The sequence below is a fragment of the Ostrinia furnacalis genome, unplaced genomic scaffold, assembly GCF_004193835.3.
Source record: "Ostrinia furnacalis isolate ACB-3 unplaced genomic scaffold, ASM419383v2 OfSCF2039, whole genome shotgun sequence".
NCBI classification, from domain to species: domain Eukaryota; kingdom Metazoa; phylum Arthropoda; class Insecta; order Lepidoptera; family Crambidae; genus Ostrinia; species Ostrinia furnacalis.
In genome coordinates, this window is record NW_021132278.1 from 666,537 (window position 1) to 686,811 (window position 20,275).

Consider the following 20,275-nt stretch of genomic DNA (forward strand, 5'->3'; position numbering starts at 1 on the left):
GAGATGAAAAGATAGCAGCGAAATGATACTTTTTTTTGTATCACTTATGAGACCGTTACGCACATGTGATATTAAAGTTGCTTGTTTATGATGGATTTGCTCGCGACTATAAGTTATTTTAGTTTCAAACCGAAACTTAAATGCGAAAATGGGAGTTATTTTCAATATTTCCAATATGTTAGGTTGTTGCCTTCGCCGAAAGAAATGAAGAAAGTAAGTATAAATTGAGAAATTGAAACAATACGAGAGCTCTATAAATCAGCACAAAAAATAGATTATTGATTTTCATGAAACATAAAAGTTCCGCGAAGATACGCCACAAGCTCATTTTGATTTTGATTCAGATGTCGAATGTCAAGAACTCATAAATCAAACGCACATCTTCCTCGAAAAGACAAAATTACGTATCAAAGAGCGACTTCGCTTTAAACCATCAATTACTTACGCATTTTTGGCAAAAAATACATTGACTTGAACGTTCTTTTGTGCTACATATAAAATCTAATTTCAATAGTGGGTAATCAGTATTGTTTATTTATTTTTTATTGTTAAAGTTTTACCAATCATCGTTACATTATTAGAAAGCTAGAATCTAAAAGATTGTTCATTAACATTATCTTATATTTATTAAACTACTTAACTACTAGCACACTATTTCTATTATTTCTGTGTCGTAAATTCCATATATGTTACAGAAGTCTACACTCTACGCTATTATGTCACACCATCTCTCTCGTCCACCATGACCGAAAGGAAGAAGATTGACGCATTGGAGATGTGGTGCTGGAGACGGATGCTGGGAATATCGTGGACCGAGTTTCGTACCAATGACTCCATATTAAAAGAACTCGGCATCAGACAGCGCCTATCAACCACGGTTCAGTCACGCATTTTAACCTTCTTCGGCCATGTATCTCGGCGCAGTAATGACTCCATAGAGCGTCTCGTAGTGCAGGGAAAAGTTGAGGGCACCAGACCACGTGGTAGATCACCAATGAGATGGACGGACCAGATCAAGGCCGCAACTAAGTGCTCGGTTAGCGAAAGTACCCGGAAAGCTGCAGTCCACGAGGAATGGCGCCGTATTACGAGGAACATCACTCTGAATCGTGATTCAAAATGATGACCACGACCACTCTGACAAGAGTGTACCGACTGAGAAGAAGAAGAATCTCTCTCGTCACGGGTTTCGTTGCCTAAACATGTGACGTCATTCGTATGCAAGGCTGCATCTATGCTGATGCCGAGTGACTCAAGAAGTGCCAGACTTGATATGGCAATACATCCAAGAGCGGATTAAACTTAGCCTCCTCGTATGCTAATTATAATGCACTTAACTCGCTCAGAATAACGTTTCGACAATAACATACTGAATATTTAATATCAGAGCAGTAATATTAACTATGTTAGCAGCTGACATCGCCGGAAGCCTAAAGTCCATGCTGTGAATAAATACGCGTATTTACAGCGGAGAACTATATTTAAGCTACTTTTACTGATATGTTTATGTTTGGATGTGTGGTGTGCATTTAGATTATTTTAAAAAACAAGCGCAGGCGTACATTATACCAAAATTATTATTATGTTTATAGTGCTTGACTATAAAAATAAAGGTAGCAGGAAGGCGCTGGATGCAGGGCGCTACCAACCGGGCGATATGGAAATCATTGAGAGAGGCCTATGTTCAGCAGTGGACGTCATGTGGCTGAAATGATGATGATGAACTAAAAACATACAATAGATTTTCATCTGAAATTATATTGCCGATTGTTTTTATAGCTGTCAAATATTTACTGGTTATAATATTCTATTTCACCTTTTATTTTATACCGGTTTATTATTTTCCTGATTCATTCAAACATTTACTTAACAAATACATTCATGGACTCAAATTAAATTGTACGATAAACATCTTTTTAATGACCCCCAACTTCAAACCCTGTGATTCATAACGTTTTTTTAATCAACTAGAGAACACATTTGGAACAATAAAAGCTTTTAATTATATTAAATCCTATCCATTAATATAAACGGGGCCTTGACACGATCGACCATGGTGGAATTATTTTAATTAGTAACAGGGGTACTGACATCGGTCAAAACGGGTTAAGCTGGCGCCTAATTGATAAATACAAAATTAAGGAGTGTTCAGTCCTTGTAAAAATATTGGCGGGTATTCTCACATTTGCTTCGCCAACTTTATTTTCCTACCATCGTCCAATGGTCGGAGCAAGCCCCACTTGCCCGGCGACGCTCATCGCGCACACCCGTGTGTCGCGCACGCTTAGCGAGTCTACGAGTGACGTTCACTCCCTGAAAAGACCGTGTCTTTTGCTATAATTCGCGTGTAGCCGTGCTCCGCGTACCATCATCATCATCAGCATCAGCTCCGAGCATACTCTGGCAGTGCTCCACCGCCCAGAACGCCGTGCGTCTGCAGGTTGGCTTCCGTCCGTGGCGAGGGTCGATTTTAAGGTTGGTGAAGCTCAGATTACCTGTCTCTGTGTTGCGAGGACTGATCTACCTTTCATCAATTTTCTATTATAAAAAACCTATACAGTCCACTTTCAAATCAAATTCCCTGAACCAGCGTAATAAACGCAATTTTCAGTGCGACATACGCACAATCGAACCCAAGTTCGATGCGATTCCGCCGTTTCGTTTAAGAGTTCCTATGGTCACCTCTTGACTCCATCATCAACCCAGCTAAATGGTCGGCGGTATAGCCAACAACCTGTTTAGAACTATTTTAAGGATTTCTCCACAATTACCCCCATTCTCATACAATGAAATCGGATCCGCTGGGTGAACTTGATGGGCGAGTTTGAAGATGTTGCGCCCTACCCAGTTTCAGTTGGGAGCTCAATTCTCGAGATTGTTGACAAGTATGTCTACCTTGGACAAACGATTCAGGTGGGTAGGTCCAATTTCGAGAAAGAGGTCAATCGTCGAATCCAACTCGGCTGGGCAGCGTTTGGGAAACGACGCAACATCTTTTCGTCCAAAATACCTCAGTGCCTGAAGACTAAGGTCTACAACCAATGTGTGTTACCAGTGATGACTTATGGTTCGGAAACGTGGCCTCTCACTGTAGGCCTTATACAGAAGCTCATGGAGAGGGCTATGCTCGGTGTTTCTTTACGAGATCGAACCAGAAATGAGGAGATCCGTAAACGAACTAAAGTCGCTGACATACTAGCCCGACGGATACAAGCTGAAGTGGCAATGGGCAGGGCACATAGTACGCAGAACTGACGGCCGATGGGGCAGCAAGGTTCTGGAGTGACATGCAATAAATAATTTGAATTTGGAGTGGAGGCCGGGTACCGGAAAACGCAGCGTGGGACGTCCACCCACAAGGTGGACCAACCAGGCAACATGGAAAGCATTGGGGGGGCCTATGTTCAGCAGTGGACGTCCTATGGCTGAGATGATGATGATGATGATGACTTACACTTGCAAGGGATATTTGCCGATTTAGCTGCTCTTTAAAACTCAGCGATATGGTGTTTCAGAATCAGCGTCTCTTTGCCGAACTTTAGCGCGAGAACGGTTTGTCCAAAACATATGAATTTGGTCTTATTCAATGCAGGATTAAGTGCCCTTTAACCGTCATGAAGACCACTTTTCGATAGGGTAAGTCCTTTACGCGGTATAACCGGAAAACCGAAAAAACGCCCCTTTCGGGGGCCCCCACCACTTAAGCACAACTCCGTCGAAGTCGAAAACTTAGGAGAGTCTTAATGGGCAACCAATGAAGCCATTAAAGCAAAAAAATCTTTTGTAGGAATTATTTCCGATTTAATCAATTTTTGTGTTTAATTCTACTGGCCTAAACATCTCTTTGATGATCGTCGTTGTGTTGTCAACTTTTTAGCCACTTTGGGTGTCACGAGCTATTTGAAGCTGACTGTATTTCTCATGCGCCACTTCGCATTGTCAAGGGCGCCCTATCTGGGCCGAGTTCCCCGAACCTCCTCACTATTCATGTCGGGAATGCGATGCAAATGGTCGGCAAGTGCATGATGGTCATCGCTAATGATATTAATTATTAGTTCAAGCGCCGCTTGTGATCTGAAGTGGCTACTCAGAAATGTGTTACCTATTAGCAGTTTATAGAGTTGAATACCTACTTACTCTACTCTCCGAAGATATTATGTAGGTAGCCTAGCTAATGCACTCTTACTAAAGTACTTAAAGTGCGACAATGGAATTAAAAACAAAGCGTTTTTACACATTTTTTTGCAATATGAATAGAGTAGGATAAGTCGATAGATTTTTTAAATATTTTTTTCACATTTCCGAAGTATATTAGATGAGTACCTTACCTATTATCATATCTGCTAAATAAAAACGTAAAACCCATACTCCAGAGGACCCCGTGTAGGCCTTGACTCTATTTTTAAAAGGTTTCTTCATTTTTGTTGAAAACCGAAAATCGCAACGCAATCTGCGTGTAAAGAGACATTTTTTTATAATGGCAGCACTGAGAACGTTCCGTTCTACGCGAGCTACTGTGAAATCTCTGTATTTGACATTTTAAGCGGTATTTTTTCTGCAAATTCTGTTGTCAAATTGAAACGGAACGTAATAGTTGTCGTCGGTGGTCAACGTGAACAAAATCCCGATTTCATCATTTTTTTAGGCGTTACTGTGTTTATTTAACTAAAAAGACACGTTAAATCAGTCAAGGTATTTTATTGATCTATTGCTCTCGTTTTTAATCGTTAATTTGGTTGAATTCCAAAAAGTATAGGTTATGATGGTGATTTTTCTTGCAGATGCCTTTATCCTGTCGATTTTACCAAGAAAAATATCCAGAAGTGGAGGATGTAGTGATGGTTAACGTGCGGTCAATAGCAGAGATGGGTGCATACGTGCACCTGCTCGAATATAACAACATTGAGGGCATGATCTTGCTTTCCGAATTGTCGAGGAGACGTATCAGGTCTATCAACAAATTGATTAGGGTGGGCAAAACTGAGCCCGTGGTGGTTATAAGAGTGGACAAAGAAAAAGGTTAGCTATAAAACCATGTATTTTACACAGTAGTTGAGTAATTATTTTTAAATTTTTGTGAAAAAAAGGTTGATGCAACAATTTTGGGGGTATTGTAAACAAAACCGTGATCAATTAAGCAGTATTCATTCAAATAATTTAACATCAACAAATTAAGAGACTAGATTTTACTAAATAGGGTGTCATTTCATTCATTAGTGGTTCAATGTACCACCATGTATTCATGTGGGAAGTGGGAGTTCTGGTTTTTGAATAAAACTGGATGAATTTTCCAACTGTGTATATTTATCGTCTAATAATATACAAGTTTATACAGCTTTACTACAACCTTATAACAACTCGACCATCTTACGACTATAGTCTTACACAACACTAATTAATCCTACATTCATGTTACAGGTTACATTGATTTGTCAAAACGTAGAGTCTCAGCAGAGGACATAGAAAAATGTACAGAACGGTATGCAAAAGCCAAGGCGGTCAACTCAATCCTGCGTCACGTAGCCGAGCTGCTCCACTATGAAAGCTCCGAACAGCTAGAGGAGTTATACAAGAAGACAGCTTGGCACTTTGAAGAGAAATATAAGAAAAAGGCGTCTGCTTACGACTTCTTCAAACAAGCTGCTGTGTAAGTTAATTTAATATTTTTAATTAGAGTACTTGCTCCAAGAAACTTCATACTTATTGTACAGATGACAGCATATCAACCTAAGCACGCTAGAATCTTATCTCATTGTAATACAGAATACTTTACAATAAAAACATATAGTCTAAGGCCTGTACAATCTGTGTTTATTTTTTGACAATGTTGATATTTGATTTAAATATTGGCTTTTGCCTAGATTAGATGCCATGTAATACTAATAACTAAAAGGCTTTATTTTTGCATAATGATATTTATTAATGTGTAAAAATATGTATTTACAGAGATCCCTCTGTTTTAAACGAATGCGGTCTCGATGAGAAAACAAAAGACGTTCTTCTTGCCAACATTAAGAGGAAGCTGACATCACAAGCGGTGAAGATCCGTGCGGATATCGAGTGTGCATGCTACGGATACGAAGGCATTGACGCTGTCAGGGCTGCGTTGAAGGCTGGCCTTACGCTGTCCACTGCGGATATGCCAATCAAAATCAACTTAATTGCCCCACCTTTATATGGTAAATAGCCTGTATATTATTTAAATTATCATAGCTTAAATACCCGAGTAACTTATGAAATATTGTCCAAAATTATCCATCAGCCCATAGCTTCTCACGTTACTTGAAATAATTAAAAAAGTAACTGGTGAAAAAGACTTCTCCAATGTTTTACTTCTTAATAATATTGTGAAAATATTTAGCAATTTATTGTGTATTTATTATTAACTAGCTTTCCGCCCGCGGCTTCGCCCGCGTGGAAAACATATTTTTTTCCAAAATAAAATGTAGCCTATGTTACTCGTGGATAATATAGCTTTCGAATGGTGAAAGAATTTTTAAAAACGGTCCAGTAGTTTTTGAGCCTATTCATTACAACCAAACAAAGTTTTCCTCTTTATAATAATATTAGTGTAGAAGTGTAGATAATTTAGTGTAGATTTATCTTTACTTTATACAAGATGCTTTTTGTAGAGTTAAGTGTAATATATTTATAAACAGGTGTATCTTTTTGATTTCAGTAATGACTACATCAACGCCCGAAAAAGCGGACGGTCTCAAAATCCTGCAGGACGCAATCGACAAAATCAAAGAGAACATCATGGGCGCCGGCGGAGTTTTCAATGTACAGATGGCGGTAAGTAGACATTTCCATCAACATAATATGAAAAGTATGAAGAAACTATGGAAGAAATATCGTGGGTCGAATCGCTGAAAGGCGTAACTAATAAAATGGCGATATTGAGTTAAACACACCATGTTATTTAAAATCATTCATTTTATAACCTCACAAAAGATCGTAGCTGAATTCTTTGTCAGAAAGCCAGTATTAACAGTTAAATAGGGCAGAAATGCACATTTTGTACACTTCAATTTTTCTTTAAATGTCGCTCCTGTACAAATAGATAAAAATCAGTTACGTATTTTCGAAATTCGACCCACGATAATGCAAACGTCTGGCCTCCTCAAACTGTTTGGTCTGAGTGAAGGCCAAATTCTCCATTTATTTCTGGTAAATTAAGAGTTATGTTCCTGCAATGGAAACTTAATGACCTGAAAATGAGGCTAACAAAAGTGATTTCATAGCACTGGTCCACATTATTGTCCGAGAGCCGTGATAGTTCAACAAACTGGCTGATCCCTTCACTATTGTCGTGGAATGTGGAGCCAAATTGTTAAAATAGTAATAATAAATCTTTATTGAATAACTTAGGACTGATTTTTCAATCGTCAGATATCTTTTAACTGAAGAATAAGCTTATCATTTTGACATATTTCCCATACTGAAACTGTCAAAGTGCACAAAGTTATAGACTAAGAGCTGGTTAACGCCAGACCTACGTCATTTTATAAAGGCTGAAAGTTCAGCGTATGCTCCCAATATAGGATATAATGTTGGTGAATCATGAAGTTTGGGTCATCGTGGCTTTGGCAGCTATCCTAAAAAACTGCAAGGAGTTGGAACTGTAAAAACTGTCTGACTGAAGAGGAAACTACTTCTAATTATTCTTCAATAAGAGTTATCCAACGATTAAAAAATCAGCCCTTATTAGTGTTTGATCGAAAGAAATGACTTTTATGACTGACCATGATGATAATATTCTAGCCTAAAGTGGTGACCGCGACGGACGAAGCAGAACTGGCCAGGCAGATGGAGCGCGCGGAGGCCGAGAACGCGGAAGTGGCCGGCGACTCCGCCGAGGAGGACGAGGACCAAGGTAACCATGGCTATCATTTACTGACCCCATAGACAAGTTGCTAAATGTGACACTTTCAAAGGCCTTTTTTTACAATGAGGGCTATCGTTTTTATTCTTAACAGTTGGCACCCCTGGCGATTGACAGGACCTTACTCTACAGTGGCGCCATCTTGATAAGTGCAAATGCGATAGTCCTCCTACCACTTTAGCGCTCACCAGTTGGTGCCACTGTCTTCGCTACTAGCAAGTGACAGGACCTTACTCTACAGTGGCGCTAACTGGCGAGCGCTAAAACGGTAGCCCTCATTACAACGGATTCGATCAAAAAGTACCACTTGTCTAGACCCACTGGGCAGCCGGGCTACGATGCACGCCGTGATATAATATTAACGATGATTTTAGACGACAAATGTATAGATTTGTCGTTCGAAATCGATAAAATTTTATCGATTTTCACATTAAGGCTGGGTTGCACCAAACTTTTAACAAACGTCAAAAATTGTCAAACTCCATACAAAAAGCACCGGTTATCATTATAGTTACCGTTAAAATTAGGTGGTGCAACTCAGCCTAAATTATTTTAGTTTATTAGTTTATCGTTGCGCGTATGGCCTATAACTGAGCCCCGATTACGGTAACTTTTAACGTCTACAATCCAGACGCGTTTCTGATTCTGCGATACGATTGGTCAAAACAGCTGACGTACGCTGTTGAACGACCAATCGTATCGCAGAATCGAGAAGCGTGTCTGGATTGTTGACGTTAAAAATTACCGTAATCGGGGCTCTGGTCTCACAAATTAATTTCAAATTATACACAAAATAATAATTGTTGTGGACCTTAACATCTCTTTCTATTATTGTTGATAAGTTTTAATAAGACTATTATTAGTATAAAAGTTTGTTTACTGCTTGCTTTGTGTTTTTACTGTTCTACCATCTACGAAATTGTTAATTTGCTTAATCCTCGTGTCGTCAAATTCCTTTTTACCTTTGGATTTTTATAACAATTCCTAAAACATCTATAATATTTTGAATGAATCTAATATAATGTTCCCTTGGTACATTTACACTTACGTCAATACGTACGTAATAATAACAAAACGTGCCAATACTGGGATTTGAAGATTTTTCTATCCGATGAGCATGCATAATAATGCTCAAATAATAAATAAATAAAAAATAAAAACTTAAAAAATCCATACATCGTACGTTGTTTCACCTTCTGCATGTAGAACTCTATAAACGTTCTTGTAGCTTAAATTGCACTTCACTAAAATTTCTTAAAATCTGCGCTCAAAAATTGCTTAGCTTGGCACTTAATTAATTATCAGTTGAAACTTCATTTCATCAGTGATCATCACCTAGCCTTTTGGTAAGCATGTATTCATTGTACACTAATGCCTAATTTAAAAAAAAATACCGCACATTATACCACTATTCGCGCCGCCTCTAACATTTTCATACGAAAACTTTGCATGTGACCGATCTTCTATCCAATTTATTGAATGTTTTAACCCCTCGAGATCAGAGCCCCGATTACGGTAACTTTTAACGTTTCCAATCCAGACACGCTTCTCGATTCTGCGATACGACTGGTCGTTCAACAGCGTACGTCAGCTGTTTTGACCAATCGTATTGCAGAATCAGAAACGCGTCTGGATTGTAGACGTTAAAAATTACCGTAATCGGGGCTCTGATTTTGCGGAATCTCAATACGCTTTTGTGGCGACGGGCGACTAGTGATCTGAAGTGCGACGGCACTTTTTAGTTGTAGACCGTTAGCAGTCCATCCACTGGTAAAACTTATTGGCATTTTTAGTTATTAGACACATTTTACGTTGTTTTATTCGCTTTGTCTGCCTTCTTTGCATGTATTTTTCATTTTACTGTTACCTAATGACGATGTAAAGTACGGCCAACTAGCAGCGATACAAAAGGTCGATACGACTGTCAAGTTGACAATATATTCTGTCTCTTCCCATCTTGTGTATTTGTCGTAATGTCTCGTTCTCCCGCCAAAATATGTCAAAGTCAGACGGGTTCACCCATGACATTGGGTTTGTTTACATTTGGTATCGCTTTTCGTTGGCCGTACTTTAATAGAATTTTATTATTCATCTATCTCATAATTTAAGCCGGAACAGAAACTGTTATCACGAAATCTAACCATGGTCGAAATGTTAATAAGCTTTATCTACTTCAATTTAATAGTGGATGGGCTGCTAGGTTTTTTGCATAGTCTAGAATTGCTAGATCTGAAAATAGATTGAATCCCTGCTCCCAAACCACCTGCAAGGTTAAGGGATAATTCAGTCCTGCCATGACTTACATAATTCTTTGCCATAAAAAAAAAGCTTTAAAAACAGTAGGGTCAGGGAGGCAACAGTGACTCACTTTTTTTTCGAAGCTTAATAAAAATAGATATCGCTTTAATATTGGCCTAAAATTTGCTCACATTTTAGATACACTATTGAACTGTAACTGAGCACTCATGATTCTACATTATTTACTACTTATGTCAAAGTAGGAACCTAAAACAAAAAAATGATAATTGAGCCACTGTGGACTACTAGGTGTACACACTGACTCACTACCGTGGTACACAGTATTAACGTGGTAAGGCAGTATTTATATGAAAAGAAAATGCCCATTCCGCGTAGTTTTTTATTAGAAATAATAACAAAACTGCACAAGCTATTCTTATTATAATCAACAATTCAACACGACTCTTAGTACTTTTATTGCAACCTATAAGATCTTAAGTCATCTCAATCTCTTCGTTATTTATTTCTTCCCTATTTTTCTGTCAGTTTTTTTCCGTGGCATTCTGTAAAAAAAAAAACAAAATTCGATTTACAGTTATAAAATATTGAATTCGTATAAAGTATTAAAATTGAGTCACTGTGTACTTCTACGCCATTTTGTAAATATTTGATCAAAAAAACCAAGATGTAAAACAAATTAGTCAAAATTCGGATTAAAGACAATTGATACAAGACCTACTATCCGATAAATATAACGGCTATTACCTATAGCAACAAACAAAGATATGAAAACAATCGAAACTCACCTTAGAATGTAATTTAGAGGGCGCGAAAACAAAAAACATTCCCTCACCCTTCCGCACGGCACTTGACCGGCGAGCAAACTGGTTTAAACGTGTTCGGGTACAAAGACCTTTGAATCGGTAAAAGAGACAAATATATATTCCTATGCCTTCAGGTCGAAACATGACTGAGCCACTGTAGCCGACCGAGTCACTGTTGCCTCCTTGACCCTACTAGATTTCCGCCCGCGGCTTCGTCCGCGTGGAATTTAGTCTGTGAAAGAAAAACTTTATCGCGCGCTTTTTCAAAAACCGGGGTAAAAACTATTCTATGTCCTTTTCAAACTATTTCTATCAAAATCGGTTCATTGGTTTAGTTGTGAAAGCGACACAGACAGAGTTACTTTCGCATTTATAATTTGTAGTAGATTACTATAATCCTAGACTATGCAAGCGAAGTTTTAAAACCTTTCCCGCCAATTTTACTAATTTATCTTCAATTTGTAGGCATGGGCGACGCAGGAGTCGACGAACCGCAGCAGAACGGCGCCTCCGACGAAGACGACGACAACTGAACTGTATCATACTGTCATGATAGCCTCATGTTAATAATACTATAATATACACACGTTTTATACAAACGACGCGTTTTATTTCACGAAAATTCGTAAACGATTGTTTTGGGGTTAGGCCCTTTTACACTGCGTGCGACTTTTTGCAGAAATATTCAGGTGGATAAAAAAAGCTTCAACCACACCAACGCGTGCAGATCGCTAGGCCAATAAAGCTAAGCGTCCACATGTCGGTATCGTACGCATCGGACGTATCGCACGCAACGGATCGTAGTATTATTTATATGCAAACTCATATAAGTGCGCCTACCTGTCCGCATCGTACGCATCGCACATCCGATACGATGTGTTTCGTACGATGCGTCCGTTGGGTACGATACCGACAAGTGGACGCTTAGCTTTACAGGTCGCGCAGGCTATGGCGATCAGCACGCGTTGGTGTAGTTGAAGCAAAAGGGACAACGTATTATCACAGATAATACCAGGTATTATTATATCTTACTACAATCTTATTAATAGACAATAGTAAACTGAAGACTTACAATATTATTTACCGCTACATTTTGTTGTGTTTTGACCAGCTAGGGATGTAATTAAAAACCAAAGTTACGTATACGATTTCATTTATTTACAACACATAATTTCTATAACAATAACAATTCACAGCACACAGCAAGTCGCCATTTAATATTGCATTAAATTAAAATCTAAACTATTCAGTTCACCATCAAAATAAGGTGCAGATCCTCAACATAATTTTATTCAACTACCCGTATTTAAATCGTTCTCTAGTCAACCAAGACCTCTGATTTGTATGGGAACACATCTAATAAAGGTCTTTTTATATAACAAACAATGTATAATTGAAATAAAAATCAGTTTTGTAGAAAAAAAATACAATATTGGGCTTCACAGGTCCAAAATCCGATTCTTCCTTTTCTTTGTCAATTCAGATAAAATAAAAAAACAATTCTAATCATTAACTATACTTTAAACTTTTTTACCGTTGATAGTGTGTAGTTTACTTCTATGTATTTTGTCAAAGAAGAGCAGACCCGCTGCCCGCTCTATCGTTTCAGGAGGTACCTGAAATAAATAATACATATTAATTAGAATTGCGAAGTAATCAGAGAAATTTGTCAGTCTTAAATATTACATTTCTCGACATATTCGTAAAAAAAACAACGTCTTCAAAATCAAAATTATCTTTATTTGTTTAGACTAATTAAATTAATTAGTACTTGCAAATCGTCAAATGCTCTTAAGGAGCCTATACATGTCTCATTATTTTTTTGCCCTACCAGCGCTTCGAGACAAACATTTGGCAAGTGCTGCTCTTCCTATACAAGGTGGAAATGATACGTGATCTCACTCGATTATTTCTAAACTATACAAGATGTCGAAAAACTGATTACTGATCCTGAAAGTGCTTCACAAGCTCTTTCAAACGATATCAATAATAGGTTACAGAATAAACTGGTTCTATCCGAAAATGCAATGTTTCCAGCTTCTAAAGTTGGACGCCGAGCATGTAGGATTTCGTCCAATGACCCCAAGCTACCCATCTTATCGCTCGCGCGTAATTATATTGTTGTCGCGTCTGTGCAACGGGCGGCCGCAGTGAGTGTGCGAGCGCGACAGCAATATAATTACGCGCAAGCGATCAGGATGGGTAGCTTGGGGTCATTGGACGAAATTCGACGTGCTCGGCGACCGGACTTTAGCTAGGGGAGGGCGTCAAAAACTAGCGAAAATAGTCTTACGTAACAAATGAATGGCCCCTAGTCGGACTTACCATAAACGCAGACACGGGCGTCTCGTCCGGTATCCGCTGGTTGGGCATGACGTAGGCCTCCATGTCTAGGGCTCCGCTGGGCGCCTCGCACACCACCACCTTGTAGAAGTGCGTCGGCACAGCTACCGTGTTGGCGCCAATTACTTGGTATCTGACGTACGATTTGCCGTCGGCTTCACGCCTGGAAATAAGATATTTTTTTTCTAAAAACTTATAGTACTAAAGTCCGGTCGCCGAGCACGTAGAATTTCGTCCAATGACCCCGAGCTACCCATCCTTATCGCTCGCGCGTAATTATATTGCTGTCGCGACTGTGTGACGTGCGGCCGCAGTGAGTGTGCGATAGTTGATTTGATGTTATAGGTTAGCGGTCTAACGCATAATTCAGTCAATGCCCCTGAGGTATGGAAGAGGTACGAGGTTTTTGTAACGTCAAATGTCAGCGGAACTTCAGATCTTCAGATTTCTTGTTCTGTCATATCACAAATAATGTCAATGTCACCCCTCCCGTTCCGCTCCCATATCTCAGGCCCTGAGTTAAGCACTAGACCTTTGATGCTATTGATGTATGCGTTATGAAGTTATGGCAAATGCATTATCAGTTTATAGCGAAAAACTTTTTTCGTTTCATTAAGTATTATAACATGAGCAGTCATCCCCAATATCTACGCCATTCTCCCATGGATATCTGACCTTGTGCCCAACGTCTGCACAAAGGGACACTAGGCAGGGGCGATTGAGGTGTCACAGTTTCCTTCAGTGTCAATATAGTGCCTTAAATCGTTGACTGCCCAGACACTATAGTCTGGTCCGTGAGCACGTAGAATTTTGTCCAATGACCCCTAGCTACCCATCCTTATTGCTCGCGCGTAATTATGTTGCTGTCGCGCTCGCACACCCACTGCGGGTGCCAGTCGCACAGTCGCGACAGCAATATAATTACGCGCGAGCGATAAGGATGGGTAGCTAGGGGTCATTGGACAAAATTCTACGTGCTCACGGACCAGGCTTTACTTAGTATGATTTTTTTTAAGAATTATTTAAAACTTGTATCAAATATGTAGGACTTTCACGGAGGAATAGATACGAATACGACACTCGAGTATTTTACATTAAATTATTATTTTTAATTGGTTAGCGTTTAGCTCTCCAAAGGTAAAAATCTCGCTCACGGACCGGGCTTTAGACACAATACAAATTTTTCGAGGCTCACCGGTGAGTCGCGTGGCGTCCACGTATTATGCGAAAAATGGATTACCTTGGAAGGTACAACGGGCCTGTGCAGCAGTACACATTATCGTACACCTTCGTCAGCTTCCGAACATGTTTCTCCAGCTTATTCCACGCGTGTCTGTTGAAACCTTCGCCTACCTAATAGAGAAAAGAAAATTGATTAACATTCTCATTGTATGAAAGAAGTGCAGAAAAATAAAAAATGCTAGTTGTTCTTTTTAAGGACATTCTGTCCACGCCGCGGCTTTTCTGGAGGATTTGACATTTAGTACAGACGAAAGCACATCAGATTACACATTTTCGATGCACAATAACACCTTATTACAACTACATAAGAACTACAGTGCTTAGCTTGACGTGCTGCCGTCTTATCACAACATCGCGCGGTCCCCAATCTAAAACACTATAAATGCTTCAACCACACCAAACGCGTGCAGAGCGCCCATCGCCGGCGCGATTATGCCAATGACAGGTCGCGCGGACTGTCATGGGTCGCGCGGACTGTCATGAGTCGCGCGGACTGTCATGGGTCGCGCGACCTGTCATTGACCTGCCATTGTCATGATCGCGACGGCGATGGCGATCTGTACGCGTTGTTGTGGTTGAGGCTTTATTTGTTACCTGTGGCGCCATATTGGTGAGGTAGAAAGTTTGTTCGACATGTCTCTGTGCGATGCGGTGGTTACCCGCAGCGGCCATGTGGCCTCTATCGAAACCGGAGCCCTTGTAGTCGCTGTTCTGTGATCTGTAATTTAATTAAAACAACTTTTAGCCATTTTTGCCATTAAAATGAGACATAAGAGTAAGACCTTCTGTCCGTCTGTTTAAACTGACGAATAAACGACGATAAAGCCAGTATAGGCCTTACCGTGACGACTAGTTTTCTTAAATGCTCCATATTCTCTTGACGTCATTTTAAGCATTGCCAGTTAGTTGTGTTATTTCTTAATATTGTTGCAGTGGAGGAAGGTCTCTCTCTTGAAGAATATAAACAGCAGAGAAGAGAAAGGCTAGCGGCGACCAGTGCCAGGGTTCACGACCCGAGCGAGCTAAAGATGGTAATCATGCCCGAATCTGGCGCAAACCTCGAACGAGACCAGTTCAAATCGGCAATGTATACCCTTCATCATCTTTTGATTGATCAAATTCTCAAACCAGTTGATAAATTCGTTCCGAAGTTTAAAGGCAAACCACTTCATATTAGGGGATCAATCCGCCTATGGTGTGAGAATGAAGAAACGGTCACGTGGCTTGAACGCACAGTTGGCCAAATGCGAGAGACTTGGCCAGGTCCCACTCTGAAGGTGGTCAGAGAATGTGACATGCCAAATCTGATCAGATGCAGTCTTGTTATCCCTCATAAAGTCACCACACTTGACAATATTCGGAATATGCTGGCCAAACAAAACCAATGGGCCGAATGCCATTCGTGGAAACACTATCATACAAGAATCTTTAGAAACCAAACTGATATAATGTTTGGCATTCCAGAGCCTATTGTGAGGAAGATATTGGAGAAAGAACGAAGACTCTCTTATATGTTTGGGTCTGTGTACATAAAGTTTTTTAATTCTGACAACACACTATCCGACTATCCCCCTGATCATAATAAGCCTGCAAACTCTAACTCTACTACCACATCGAAGACTGAAGAAGCATCAAGGGACAAAGCAGAAATAAACAATAATTCCTAAAATGTGTTACGTCAAAATATTATATTGTAAGTACATACCTGAAGAATGGATGTATACTTTCATCAGGAGTGAAATCACATTTACTTCTGTCCACTTGGTCGTTTCTAGCGACATGAGCCTTCGTTAGATGCTCAAAAACCCAATTAGGCACTCTGTTCCGCCTGTCATAAGACAATACAAAGTCGTCATAGGACCGCACATTGTCCAAGCTTGGAAAACCATATTTCATTATTTGTGATACCTAAAAAAAAATAGTTAAAAAATTAAGTATAATTTACTTAAAAACAAATAAATAAAATCAATATAAAAATGTTTGGTGTTTTCTTCACAATAAATATGATAATATTTGATAAAGCAAGGCCAAAATACTTGGAACTGAGACAAAGAGTAAATGGTTGCCACTTCTAGGGGGCCTATCACAGATTAGGATAGGGCTAATCCAAATCTGTAGGGCCTAGAGAACAGGCGCGGATCCACCGTTGTGGGCACTATGGGCATGCCCACAACCCTAATTTGCTTGTTTTAATTATGATCTATTGATAAGATCGATAGGCGGATGATAAAAACGGCTGACTGGTGAGCCTTTAAAAAATCGAGCGTGAGTGAGTTCGTAGGTAATCCAATCCAACTCTCACTTTGATAATTTTTGGTGGCTGCTGTGCCCACAACCTTTTTTGAGGGCTGGATCCGCGCCTGCTAGAGAAAAAGTTCTTTGCAGGATTCTTATTAAAAAAACCTTAAGTACCTATACTAGCACGACGGAAATGACACGGATTTTGCTTTCATACAAGAGACAACCTAGCTTGGTACTTAGGGAACTTATTACTACAAACTTTGAAACTTACCCGATCTTTAGTAGACCCACTATCAGTGTACGGAGTGGCTGCCGAGACCGTCCCGAAAATGGGCAGCCCTGGCATGTTCCTGACTGCCTTACCATCGATAAGTATTGTGTCGTTCTTGTCACTTTTAGCTCTAAATTGCCCCGCATAGTACCCGGCTAATCCGACCGAACTTAACTGAGCGAATTGAAAAAGTTTTTTGCGGAACATTGGCGTTTGTTGTTGTGAATTGATTGAAAGTTTAATTTAAAAGTTAATTTGTCCGCTTCAAAAATTAAACAACGATTCACTGAATTTTATGTTACGAAATTTTAAAATATTTTTAGGTTAAGTTCACTGCTCTTCCTGTCACTTTCTATACATCGCGCATGTCAAAAACAGCTGATTGTCAAATACATAAAATTCCGATAATGTGGTATTATTGTATGATTTATAAAACGGCAAGAAATGGGTCAATTTTGAACATCCTATCCTAATATAATTTACTTCTTATTACAAATTAATATTAATCTTTAGTAAAAAACAATTTACTTACGTATTAAATACAATTTTACAAGAGTAAAAACATTACGAGTAAAAACATTCCAACCCACTTTCAGACACTGATTGATTCGGACAAGTGTCATCTTTACAATTTTCGATAAAAATTTTTTGGCAGTATGAAGATGACAGAAGATGAGATGAAGAAAAAATAGAATTTCTTCAATCAGTTCCTGAAATGTAATGTATTTTATTTATTGAATTAAGAAATCCCGTTTGTTAAATTAAAGTGTAAACAAAAGATCATCTACATTTACTAGTTCCACTATGACCATAATATTTAGACGACAGTATTCATTTTCTGCTATTCTTCACCGGTGCAAATACAGCACAGCCCCAAAATCTGTGTCTACAGTACGTATAAACGAAAAGGAATTTGTGTCTGATGACTACACCAATGTTACTCCTAAAATCATATCATATTTGGGACGCAACTTGCACTTGCAGAAAAATAACCCTCTATCAATAGTCCGGCAACGGATAGTGAACTATTTCTACAAATCATTTACACAGAGAGGTAACCCAACGTTCAGTGTGTACGATAACCTGTCACCAATAGTTACAACGAAGCAGAACTTTGATGATCTCCTGATACCGTTGGACCATCCGAGCAGAGCCAAATCTGATTGCTATTATGTGAATAAAAATGTTCTATTCCGTGCTCACATGACTGCGCACCAGAGCGAGCTGCTGAGATCCGGTTTGGATAACTTTTTGATGATAGGCGATGTGTACAGACGAGATGAGATTGATTCTACACATTTTCCTGTATTTCATCAAGTAAGTAATTACATTTTATGAAATAATGTGACTAAGTTAACATAGTTATGTCATTTTTTGATCTATAATAACAAAACAATTTCTTCATTTCAGGTGGACGCAGTAAGATCTCAACGTAAAGAAGAACTGTTCAGGGAGCACCCAGATTTGGAAATATTTGAACCAGCTTTTGATCCAGAGAATCCTCATAATTTCACAAACACTATCACAGACCCAAACAAGCAAAGTTGCCATACACTAGAAGCTACAAAGCTAATGGAGGCCCAGTTGAAGAATCACCTTATTGGACTAGTTCATGCTTTATTTGGAAAAGACGTGAAACACCGATGGGTCGAAGCTTATTTCCCATTCACACACCCCTCTTGGGAACTGGAAATATTCTATGAAAACAAATGGATGGAAGTTCTGGGCTGTGGTATAGTTCGGAATGAAATACTAATTTCTGCTGGACCCAATAACAGTATCGCTTATGCTTTTGGGCTAGGTTTAGAACGACTTGCGATGGCATTGTACAAGATACCGGACATCAGGCTAATGTGGAGTACTGACTCTGGATTCTTGAGCCAGTTTCAGGATAAAGATATTGATGCGAAGATTACGTATAAGCCTGTATCGTCATACCCACAGTGTACGAATGATATATCGTTCTGGCTGCCCCCAACTTTGACAATTGATTCTTTTATGAGCAATGATTTCTACGATCTTGTGAGAGATATTGGTGGTGATATCATAGAACAGGTTAGTAGACATGATTCCATAGCAAAAGACAATACCATACCATCTGCATAGATTGAGGCTTAAAAGCATAAAATCTCAATATACAGACCAGTAGTATCAGGACATAATCTGACTTGAGATTGAATCGATTTTTAAGCATTATTTAGAAATCCATAGAATTTAACTCTTATAATTTACAATTTTTATTTTTATCGTAAGAAATGCATACTTATCATGATATGCATATTGAAATATTTTCTTTTTCACATTCCAGGTGACGCTGAAAGACAAATTTGTGCATCCAAAGTCAAAGAAACATAGCCTCTGCTATAGCATCGTGTACAGGCACCTTGAACGGACCCTTACCCAGGCAGAAGTCAATGAAGTGCATAAGGCCATAGAACTCGCAGCAGTAGAAGCATTTAATGTTGTTATTAGATAGGCTGCTTTGTTAATACAATCTATTATTGTTAATACTGTGTATTTTCTTAGTCAGTGGGTGTAAAATTAGATACTAGTGGGTGTAAAATGGTGACATTGTGTTTTTAAACTGGCTCATAATATTATTTATTTATTAGATAGGTACGTTTATTTTTATAAACTGTTTATTTAATAGTGTCTTAAATCCTAAATTCAATCGGATCGGATTGTAGATAAAGTGTAGTATACTAACACTAGTTATACTGTGTTTTTACCGACCTAAAATAAATAATACCAAAATAAACTTATGAACCAGATAAGAACACCAAATCGTCATTTCGACCCACAACGCCATCTACAGGGTGTTAGGTAAATGGGTATATGAGCCGACAATAGCCCATGTTACCATGCGCATATAAATGGTATGGTGAAGTCAGAAATTTGATATCATTTTAATTTTTTTAATTTTCATAAAAAATAAATTTTATAAAATCCGATTTGTATAAAAATTAAAATAATTAAAATGAAGATATCAATTTTCTGACTTCACCATACCATTTATATGCCCATGTTAACATGGGCTAGTGTCAGCTCATATACCCATTTGCCTAACACCCTGTATAGACGACTCATAAACCTGTTGATTTTTATTTAATTAATTTAAGTACGTATGTGGTTTAAACCCAAAATATAGTTAAATTTTACATTATTTTAAACATGATTGATGAGTTTGACGATCCCATGGCGTAGTAGCGCAATCGCAATGGGTTACAACAG

The 20,275-nt window shown here is 38.8% G+C and overlaps 4 protein-coding genes across 4 annotated transcripts; 3 read left to right on the forward strand and 1 right to left on the reverse strand.

Annotated features, from left to right (window-relative positions):
- The first annotated feature begins 4,560 nt into the window (after positions 1–4,560).
- On the forward strand, positions 4,561–11,546 carry eIF2alpha (eukaryotic translation initiation factor 2 subunit alpha). Its single transcript, XM_028306642.1, has 7 exons — positions 4,561–4,692; positions 4,782–5,019; positions 5,419–5,647; positions 5,947–6,179; positions 6,680–6,795; positions 7,765–7,876; positions 11,413–11,546. The coding sequence occupies exons 2-7, from the start codon at positions 4,782–4,784 to the stop codon at positions 11,478–11,480; spliced, it is 996 nt and encodes a 331-aa protein (XP_028162443.1). The 5' UTR covers positions 4,561–4,692; the 3' UTR covers positions 11,481–11,546.
- A 583-nt stretch (positions 11,547–12,129) lies between these two features.
- Positions 12,130–17,603, reverse strand: EndoG (endonuclease G, mitochondrial). The gene is made up of 6 exons (XM_028306626.1): positions 17,045–17,603; positions 16,238–16,440; positions 15,127–15,250; positions 14,531–14,643; positions 13,273–13,453; positions 12,130–12,563 (listed from the first exon to the last, which is right to left on the reverse strand). The coding sequence occupies exons 1-6, from the start codon at positions 17,249–17,251 to the stop codon at positions 12,468–12,470; spliced, it is 924 nt and encodes a 307-aa protein (XP_028162427.1). The 5' UTR covers positions 17,252–17,603; the 3' UTR covers positions 12,130–12,467.
- On the forward strand, positions 15,290–16,231 carry LOC114354315 (uncharacterized). The gene has a single exon (XM_028306627.1). It carries the CDS (start codon positions 15,561–15,563, stop codon positions 16,197–16,199), a length of 639 nt encoding a protein of 212 aa, XP_028162428.1. The 5' UTR covers positions 15,290–15,560; the 3' UTR covers positions 16,200–16,231.
- Positions 17,604–17,693: 90 nt separating the features above from the next.
- On the forward strand, positions 17,694–19,552 carry PheRS-m (Phenylalanyl-tRNA synthetase, mitochondrial). The gene is made up of 3 exons (XM_028306625.1): positions 17,694–18,361; positions 18,455–19,099; positions 19,353–19,552. The coding sequence occupies exons 1-3, from the start codon at positions 17,849–17,851 to the stop codon at positions 19,518–19,520; spliced, it is 1,326 nt and encodes a 441-aa protein (XP_028162426.1). The 5' UTR covers positions 17,694–17,848; the 3' UTR covers positions 19,521–19,552.
- The last annotated feature ends 723 nt before the right edge of the window (positions 19,553–20,275 follow it).